Source organism: Chiloscyllium plagiosum, chromosome 6 (genome assembly GCF_004010195.1).
Source record: "Chiloscyllium plagiosum isolate BGI_BamShark_2017 chromosome 6, ASM401019v2, whole genome shotgun sequence".
NCBI classification, from domain to species: domain Eukaryota; kingdom Metazoa; phylum Chordata; class Chondrichthyes; order Orectolobiformes; family Hemiscylliidae; genus Chiloscyllium; species Chiloscyllium plagiosum.
Window position 1 is genome coordinate 23,757,764 of NC_057715.1, and position 10,568 is coordinate 23,768,331.

At 39.3% G+C, this 10,568-nt stretch overlaps 1 protein-coding gene across 1 annotated transcript in view; it reads right to left on the reverse strand.

The window, feature by feature from the left end:
* LOC122550513 (kelch-like protein 1) overlaps positions 1-10,568 on the reverse strand; it is a 423,308-nt gene that overhangs the window by 249,024 nt on the left and 163,716 nt on the right. Inside the window, exon 3 of the mRNA XM_043691355.1 lies at positions 2,992-3,128. Within this exon, the coding sequence (XP_043547290.1) occupies positions 2,992-3,128 (137 nt within the window). The remainder of the gene's footprint in view (positions 1-2,991; positions 3,129-10,568) is intronic.

The window sequence follows — 10,568 nt, forward strand, 5'->3', positions numbered from 1 at the left end:
GAGTTTGAATTCTTGAAGGAATCAATGAAAGGAGAGGCTGGGAAAATGGACATGATGTAGAAAATCAGCCATAATCTGACTGAATGACAAAATAGGCCCAAAGGGTCAAATGATCTATGTCTGCTCCTTTTTTCAAAAAAATTAAAGAATACAGGTGTAACTGAAAATGTGCACAGCATGGTTAACTACAATTACTTTGTGATTAAAATTTTAAAGTAAAGAATCATACAACACCAGGTGAAAGTCCAACAGGTTTATTTGAACATACAAGCTTTCAGAGCCTGCTCCTTTGTCAAGTAGCTACCTGACGAAAGAGCAGCATTCCGATAGTTTGTACTTTCAAATAAACTTGTTAGACTATACCCTGATGTCGTGTGATTTTTAACTTTTTCCATCCAATCCAACCCTGGCACTTCCACATTAAAATTTCAGATCAATAACACATAGAATTGTTTGTTTACATGGAATAAGTTCTCTTTGATGCAAATTATTTTTGAGGTGTAATTAATCACAAGCTTCCTCAGCATTTAACTTCAAAATTTTAATTAACTTTTGCCAAAGGTAACACTTGCATATGGAAGCTTAACGTGACTCTTTGTCAGTAAGGGTGATAGCTTGGCAGCTTAATTTCCAGCCATCTCCTAAATTCAATTGCAAGGCAGACATGTGTTTTAATTCACACTCTGCTTCTTATCAAACCAGTACAGATTTCTACCTTTGGCATCCATTGAATAATTCCTTTTTTAACTGTTCATGCAGCTCGATTTAACTCTGAAGCACTGAATAGATGAAACACAGTATCTTGCAAGGCCAATATCCCGCAATAACTTGATAAACAGGAAAGGTAATTGGTCGCCTGCTTGAAGACCACAATGTTTGAATGCAATGTAAATCATAGGCTGAATATACACTTTTAAGTACTGGACTAAATAATATCTAACAAGACCAAGAGTAAAACAAAAGGACTCTTCTCAATGGTCGCTAATTAGTTATTTCTGTCATGTTCATATGCAATAACAGCAACAAAAATGACTGCTTTTTTTCTGAAATGGATAAATCTCCAAAGTATTTCAGTGCATTGAACAACGAATATACATTTCAAGCTCTACAGAAAAATTCATGAATTATACATAGCATAATCACATTTCCAGAATTTGCAATTTCTGCAAAGGAGCTCTTATTCTGTGAACTGTTATAGAGATACAGTAGCACTGCAATTCTAATACATACATAATGACTTGATAAAGTGTTATGGGTTAGAAAAGAAAAGGGATTCCATGCTAAGCTGAAATTTCTGAAGACCTGAAAATCAATTTAAGTAACACAATAGATGGTAGTCTTCTTTTCCCCCAATACAATTACTGTACTTCCTCTTTTAGGAGTAATATTACTGCAGTACAAATGTCATGTACTATTACAAAAATGGATGAGTTCATAAGTTCAGATGAGACAGGCTGCTTTTATGGTGAATTTCACAAGATAAATATTCAATGACCAGTACAGTTGCTGCCTGCTCTTCTAACCTCAGTGCAGAAGGTTCCAAAAGAAAGTTCAATGGCAAATTGTTAACTTAACAAACATGTTTGAATTCTAGGAATTAGAGGTATAGGAATTAAGAATGCAAATCTTCAGACTGGTGGCTGTCTCTTCCGATGCCCTGCTAAAATGAAACATTCCTCTCTTTCTAAAATTTTACTACATCTGTTGAACATCCAGCAAGCGAGATCTGTTTCACTGTTTTCAAGGTTGAAAATGGGCATTGAAGGCATTCTACGTGCATATACTAAATCTCTATCAGGAACGCAAAACACGCCATATTGCTTTAATTGGCCTGGAGCTGTTCAAGGTGCCTGCTGAAACAGGTATTAAGCCCTTTGCTAAAAGATCTGGGTTGCAATCCTATGTCAGGCTCCATTTGGAAACCAGTTTGTCTTTAGTGCACAGTCTTTAAAGAGACCACCGGAGACATCCATATTCAAAACAATTTACACGTGAGGTGGCACGTGTTTCAGTGGTTAGCATTGCTGCTTCACAATGCCAGGAAGCCTAGTTCAATTCCAGCCTTGGGTGACTGTGTGAGTTTGCACGTTCTCCCTGTGTCTGTGTTGTCTTCTGGGTGCTCTGGTTTCCTCCCACAGTCTAAAGATATGTATCTAAGTGGATTGGCCTTACTAGAGTGTCAAGGGATGTGTAGGGTAGGTGGATTACCCATGGGAAATGCAAGGTTGTGAGATTGAGTGGGATGCTGTGCAGAGGGTTGCTGTGGATTCGATGGGCTGAATGGCCTGCTTCTACACTGTAGAGAATCTATGAAAAATCAAAGCTTTACTACTACAGTGCCCCATTTAGCTCCACATTTAAGCAGTGATAAACTGCTTGCCAGCTCTCATTCCACTTCCTCAACCAAGCCGTGTTTAGCATTCTTTGCAATTGCAAATACACACCAATATTACTGACCACTGGCCTCAAACACAGCTCGGTGCTGCTGTAAGTGCCAGAATTCTCAATGTACAACTGCACATTGATTCATAGGACTCAATTTCTCCAATGCATTGGTGGCATTGTCATAGGGGAACAAATTTACGCGGTCATTTTGCTCATTGGCAGATCATGGTTGCTGCTGGAGCTGGCATGAACTAATTGTATGCTTTAGTATAGTAAGTGAAAATATTAACTTTAAAAATATTCAGTATGTGTTTGCAATGTCTGTGCAAATATAGCATATCAAGTACATTAATCATTTTTCATGTGAGGTTAGAGAAATTAACACACTCACCTTAACATTACAAATTTCATATTAAAGTCATTAAAAACATTTATTTATAAACTTATATGTAAATCATTGAAAAATTGTAAGCCAAGTGTGAGCTTATGATTAAAGCACATGAATTCCAGTTTTGAATGTCAAATCACTTTATCATCAATTAGTTCAAATCCTTAGGTTACATACAATAATTTGTTGTATACAAATAACTTTTCACTCCGACTTACCTGTGTATGCAAATTGAACAAGATCCCAGAGTGCACCAGGGTCTATGCCCTCCATTTTGACTTCCTCTTGCTTAGCTTCACAAACATCACTGGTGAACATTGCAGCAAAATAGTCTGAAACAGCACTAAGAACAAGTCTGTAAAGACAAACACATCACAAGGGATCTAATTAAATTAGTGCCTTTTAATTAGCTGTGAAGAGTTGACAGAAGGAATCCATTACATTAAAAATAAACCCAGAGGCATAACTGCCCTATTGTACCATGATAGTTGTTCGTAGGGGAACCATTTTGGATATTTTAAAGTATTGTCAAGGAATAATGGAAAACCAAAATTAGCATTTATTTTCTTGCACACTAAACCATGTTTATTTTAAGGTGTTTGAATAATGAGATTCATAGCTGGATCTTCATCTTCAAGGCAGGTTGCAGACATTAGGAAATTTCCTGGCTGGGAATACTTGCCTCAAGCAAAAATGCCAGTAACAACAGGATTTTCATTCTGCATGTGGATGATAAAAGGAGTTGGGACCATCACTTCCAAAAAGAGGTTAGAGGCAACTAAGTGGTTGCTGAGTGCAGAGGCAGACTATTAGATAGATCAAGACAAAAAAAATTGCCTTCTATGCCTGACTTTTCACATCTCCTCAAGACCCCACATTCTTAATGCCCTCGTCATTCCAACTCATGCCACCTCAATCATTTTCACCCATATTGTATGGCCTCTCATACGACTTATGTCAATGTATTGTCCTAACCCTTGACTCATCACTTCCCATGGTCCTTCCTACCCTTCATTTAAAGATATGGCACTTCCCCATGCTAATTTATACCATCTCTACTACAGCTCCCTCATAACTTTCATATCAAACTATAGTGCTTCATTCACCCACCACATACTATACAGAACCAAGAAACCTTATGGCAATTATAAAATGAATATATTTTTAAAAATAAGTCATTTGTTCATTCACAACTTTATGTTTTCTTTAAAAACGCTTCTGAAATATTTCAACTATCCAGAAAATTTAAAGGGTCAACACAGCTCATTCTGCTATAATCTAAATTGACTACAATGCAATTGATGAATTGTAGATGTTATTTGGATAATTCAAACGTTCTACTGAACAGATATAGCGATTTTTCTATTAACAATCTTCTATGTATGATTTTCTACAGCATGAGGTTGCAGAGGAATATAACTGCCACATTATAGCAGAATGACCGGTAGTTGACACTGCATTGACTCGAAATGCCTGCATTTTTTTAAAAAAGGTGTCCAATTACAGAATATATAATCATTCAAGAGCTATCAATCAAGAAATGTTACCCCTGAATGCTGCTCTTTAAAGCAACGAATGGAAGCAGCTCTTGTTATATCATCTCCATTGGGAAAATACTGCTTGACTGACTAGCCTGAAGAAGCTGAAAATGTGTTGCATCTTAGCCTGCTAGACACACTTTCCTCATTCCTGAAGAAGGGCTTATGCCCGAAACGTCGATTCTCCTGTTCCTTGGATGCTGCCTGACCTGCTGCGCTTTTCCAGCAACACATTTTCAGCTCTGATCTCTAGCATCTGCAGCCCTCACTTTCTCCTAGCCTGAAGAAGGGCTTATGCCCGAAACGTCGATTCTCCTGCTCCTTGGATGCTGCCTGACCTGCTGCACTTTTCCAGCAACACATTTTTCAGTGCTGACTATCCTGGTTTGTCAGTATTTTCTGTCAAATGCTTTCTTTAACATCAGTTTATCATGTGATTGCAATATCTGCTATTCATATTTTAATAGTTTCAGGTATTTGACATTTGTAGGGTTGTGGTTGAATCAGCTCTTTTAAGAAGGGATAAAGAGATGAACATTACAATTTTTAAAGTTTTTTGCACATACATCTCATCATTACTGGAGGCTTCCTTGGTTCCATATGGAACATTCGGCGGTTGAATGGGCTTGTAAGTGTCAAAGCATGACATGGAGGCAATGAAGGGCCATGTGAGGGAGGATTAGGAAGGAGGGTGCAAGGAGACATGTGGGTGTGTGTGGATGGGCATACTTTGGCACAGAGAAAATGAAGTGTGAGGAGGGTGGATGGAGCAGCAGGTGTTGGCATAAACGGTATGAAGGATCAGTGGGTGGCAATAGACGGACTCAGTTTGGCATGGAGAGCATGGTAAAATATTTTGAACTTAACTTTTAGAATCTTCCCTCATATGGACAAGGATTCAAAAGACATTTAGGGCTGCGAAACCTGTTCTCTGATATGATAAATATTGAGTCGGGGGTGGAGGGAGTGCGCTCATGATCTAAACCAGTCTGCTCACTTAGCTTACTCTAATGAAAATCAGGGTCTCTAGGTTTGATGGGCAGATGGGGTGGCATGGTGGCTCAGTGGTTTGCACTGTTGCCTCACAGCACCAGGGACCTGGATTTTATTCCATCCTTGAACGATGGTCTGTGTGGAGTTTGCACATTCTCCCCCTGACTGTGTAGGTTTCCTCCGGGTGCTGCAGTTTCCTCCCACAGTCCATAGATGTGCAGGTTAGGTGGATTGGCCATGCTAAATTACTCATTGTGTCAAGGAATGTGTAGATTAGGTGCATTAGCAAAGGGAAATGCAGGGCTACAGGGATAAGGTAGGAGAATGGGTCTGGTTGGGATCCTCTTCAGACGGTCAGTTGGCCTGTTTCCACACTTTAGGGATTGTATGGATCTCAAGCAACTAGAATAACAAAGAGGAGGGGCATAAAAAAAAGCTGAGGGACAATCCTAAGATATTCTGTCAGTAAATCAAGGGAAAGAGGACAACCAGGGAAAGAGTAGGGCCCATTAGGGTCCAAGGGGGTAGCATATATGTGAAAGACATCTGTAGGGTGTTAGATGAGTAGTTCACATCTGTCTTCACTTTGGACATAGGTACAGAATTTGAGAAGCAGGACTGTGAAGTTTTGAGCAGTTTTACAGCGGGAGTGAGGAGATATTGGTTGGCTGAAAAGTGGATAATTCCACAGGGCCAGATGAGTTCTATCCCAGGCTGCTGTTAGAGACAAAGGAGGAAATTACAGAGAGTCTGACCCACATTTGTATTCCTCTCCAGCCATAGGGGAGATGCCAGAGGACTAAAGGACAGCTAATGGGGTTCCACTTTACAAGAGGGGTGGTAGAAATAAACCAGAGAATTACAGAGCAGTGAGTCTCACATCAGTGGTAGGAAATGCTAAAGGAGAAAATTAAATTAACTTGGAAAGACAAGGTTTGATCAGGGATAGTCAACATGGCTTTGTCAGAGGGAGGTCATGCCTAAAAAACTTAGATTGAATTTTTCGAGGAGGTGACCAGGTCTGTAGATGAGGGCTGTGCAGTTCATATGGTTTACATGGATTTTAGCAAAGCCTTTGATAAGATCCCACATAGAAGACTGATAAAACAGGTAAAAGCAAATGCGATCTAGGGTAGCCTAGCATGTTGAATCCAAAATTGGTTTAGTCACAGAAGTCAGAGGATGATGGTAGAGGTTGTTTGTGTGACTGGAGCCTGGTATCCAGTTCCATGACATAAGGATTAGTGTTGGGTCCTTAATTGTTTGTGATATATAAGAAAATGTTGAGGGATAATAAAATAAACTGCGTTTGATATGAAAATTGGCCAGATAGTTGACAATGAGAAAGAAGGTCTTAAGTTACAGGAAGAAAAAGACAGGTTGGTCAGACAAGTCGATCAGTGATAGGTGGAATTTCACCCCAGTGTGAGGGGAAACACTTGGGAACAAGCAACAAAACAAGCAAGTACTTAGTGAAAAGAAGGACTTTAGGAAATTTAAAGGGATAGAGGTTCCTTGGGGTGCTTGTACACAGATACTTGAAGGTGGCAGGACAGCGAAGAAGACATATGGACACTTGCCTTTATCATGGCATTGATTATAAGAGCAGCGAGGTTATACTGGAACTGTACAAAACTTTGGTTAGGCTACAGCTGGATTATAGTTTGCAGTTCTGGTCACCACACTATGGGAAGGATTTGATTGCACTGGAGAGGGTGCAGTGGAGATGTTGACTGGGATGGAGTAGTTTATCTGTGAAGAGAGGCTGGATACGCTCAAGTTTCCTTTAAAGCAAACAAGGCTGAGTGGTGACCTGATTAGGGTCATAGAGTCACAGAGATATACAGCGCAGAAACATACCCTTCAGTCCAACTCATCCATGCTAATCAGATATCCCAACCTAATCTAGTGACATTTGCCAGCACTTGGTCTATATCCCTCTAAACCCTTCCTATTCATATACCCATCCAGATGCCATTTAAATGCTGTAAATTTGCCAGGCTCCACCACTTCCTCTGGCAGCTCATTCCATACACGCACCACCCTCTGCATCAAAAAGTTGCCCCTTAGGTCCCTTTTAAATCTTTCCCCTCTCACCCTAAACTTATGCCCTCTAGTTCTGGACTCCACCAGTCCAGGGAAAATACCTTGTTGTTTCACCTTATCCATGCCCCTCATGATTTTACAAACCTCTATAAACTCAATCCTCAGCCTCCAATGCTCCAAGGAAAACAGCCCCAACCTATTCAGCCTCTCCCTGTAGTTCAAATCCTCCAAACCTGGTAACATCCTTGTAAATCTACTCTGAATGCTTTCAAGTTTCACAACATCATTCTGATAGGAGGGAGATCAGAATTGCACGCAATATTCCAAAAGTGACCTAATCAATATCTTGTACTGCTGCAACATGACCTCCCAACTCCTATACTCAATGTTCTGTCCAATAAAGGAAAGCTTACCAAATGCCTTCTTCACTGTTCTATCTGTTTGTTTGACTCCACTTTCAAGGAACTATGAACCTGCACTCCAAGGTCTCTTTGTTCAATAACACTCCCCAGGACCTTACCATAAAGTGTATAAGTCCTGCTCTGATTTGCCTTTCCAAAATGCAGCACCTCACATTTACCTTTCCAAAATGCAGCACCTCACATTTATCTAAATTAAACTCCATCTGCTACTCCTCAGCCCATCGGCCCACCTGATCAGGATTCCGTTGTACTCTGAGGTAACTTCATTTACTGTCCACAAACCCCCATTTGAGTTGTATAAGATTATGTCGGGTATAAACAATGTTGATGGAAAGCAGCTGGCCTCTCTGATTGAAAGTCAAATACAAGGGGGTATAATTGTGAGGTAAAAGACAGGAAGTTTACAGGGGATTTTAATGAAAATGTTTTCACCCAGACAGTTGTGGGAATGTGAAATGCATTGCCTGGGAAGGATTTTGGGGCAGGAAATCCCACAACCTTTAAAAAAGCTGGATCAGCACTTGAAAAGTCATAACATTCAGAGCTGTGGGCTAAGTCCTAGAAAGTAGGACTAGTGTAGATTTAGAGTAGGTTTTATTGGTGCAGAAACGATGGGCTAAAGGGACTCTTCTGGATAATATGATTACAATCTCAGAATATGTCCAGGCCATCTGATAGGAGAGCCCCACAGAGTTTCCCATAACCATACAAATTAAGCCTCTGTGACTCCCTTTCTCCGGCATAAAAAAAATACAATTTGTTTTAGTAGCAAAACTTAACTTAAAATTAAAATTTAAAATTTAATGGCTTTTTTTTTAACACAATGTAAAATGAACAACAAAGTATGTACCCTGGGTTCATCTAAATTAACTATTTAAGTGCACTTTAGGCTATATCAGATTAGTCAATGGTTCTGTAAAACTTCTAGCTTTCAGTTTGATTATCTACCATCGGTCAAGCTGTCACTGTTTTACACAAACTCCCCGAAAGTGTTGAAATTTTCTCTAGTTAGCAATTTGACTCTAATTGGTTAAGCTGCAACATAAAAAGTTATTGTGCAAGACTGGGAGCTAGCATGAAAGAGGAGCTGAGGTCTGGCAAAAACCAGCCACTATCTTTTAGAATAATAGGGCATACTTGAGGGTCTGGGAGACCTACTCCTGTTCCTATTACTGACATTGTTATAATTTAATTCCACATTGCTGAATGGTTGCATTATTTTAAAATTCAGTTATCTTTCAGAAAAGATAATACTCTGCCACAGAAAAAAAAGTTCCCAAAATCTAACCTCTAATCTCCCATATAATTTAGAGCCAACATGACTTGAATGTTGCTGATATTTATAGTCATCTCCCAGGAGACTTCCTGTCATGATATGTCCCATTCCTTTGTCCTCTGCATCCACAGTATCTTGTCTGCATTCTGTGATTTCCATCAGAGGTCGACCTCTGTTTCTGCTGCCCTCCAGAAGAAATCTCTAGTGTTTTTCAGTTCTGATCAAATAGTCGGAGTGACATTTTCATTTCTGTATGACATTTTTTAAGTGTTCTTTTTGTTCTTTCAATTTCAACAATTTCTCCATTTGCCATAGGGTCGACATATGGAACATTTAGTAGATGTCTTAGCATCCTCATTTCAAAGGCCTCTATTTCCTTCTGCAATTCCTAACTTAATGTCTATGTTTCTGAGACATACAGGAAAGTGGGTGTTTGAATATCAGGAAATTTGTTAATAAAAGTGAAATCTAAAAGCCAGTAAATGATTTCTCTGTATCTTAGATTCTAGTAAACATCTGGTACTTTAATCGAGAGAATCGCTGAAGAAAGGGAATTAAAAAGCACCTTGTTTTAAGACAAAGGAAAGGCAGTTAGTAGATGCAGTCAACTGGAATATCTTCATTTCGACTTCCTGAAGGCAAATTACTCACAGTCCTCTAACTGAACAATAGCTGAGGAGGGTAGCAACTGGTTTCAGGATGATTGGGGAGGAACATGTGCTCTTGGTCTGCTGAAAGACCATTTTTGTAACTAATTATAGAAAGGTACTAGAATGAGAAACTCTGACTTTAAGTGGTTGCTTTGCTTTATTTGAACAACCTCTGAGAAAATGTGACTTCCCTCTATTGCTATATTTTACTCAGCAGGTTAATGGATTGATTGGCAGCTGAAGATCTCTGATAAGATGTCCTTCCAATAGGTGACTGAAAAGCGATCTCTATCACAAATGTCAGGATTGAAATATAGCAATAGTATACACACACAAAAAAAGTAATTCTGTCTGCGAAAAGGAGAGAATGCAACTAAAATGAAATGGTTACATTCATGAAAAACAAGAAGGATTTTCTCAGGCTATGCATTTTGAAAGTGACTCAGGTAGAAGGCCTACCAAAAAACAGATATTCTAGTCAGGAAGTGACTTGTGGCTTCTTTGAAAATAAATGATAATTGGAAACTGGGAATAAAAAAAATTACATCTATATATGCTGCACACTAATACCAAAGAAAATTCCTCACCTTATCAAATATGGTATTAAACATGCCTACTGCCGAAAATGACTTCTCTTCAAATACTGTTAAAATGGGTTATAGTGGAAGGCAGGGTTCAATTGAAGAGAAGCTTAATAGACAATAGACAAGAGACAATAGGTGCAGGAGTAGGCCATTCAGCCCTTCGAGCCTGCACCGCCATTCAATATAATCATGGCTGATCATTCCTAATCAGTATCCTGTTCCTGCCTTATCTCCATAACCCTTGATTCCACTATCTTTGAGAGCTCGATCCAACTCTTTCTTAAAT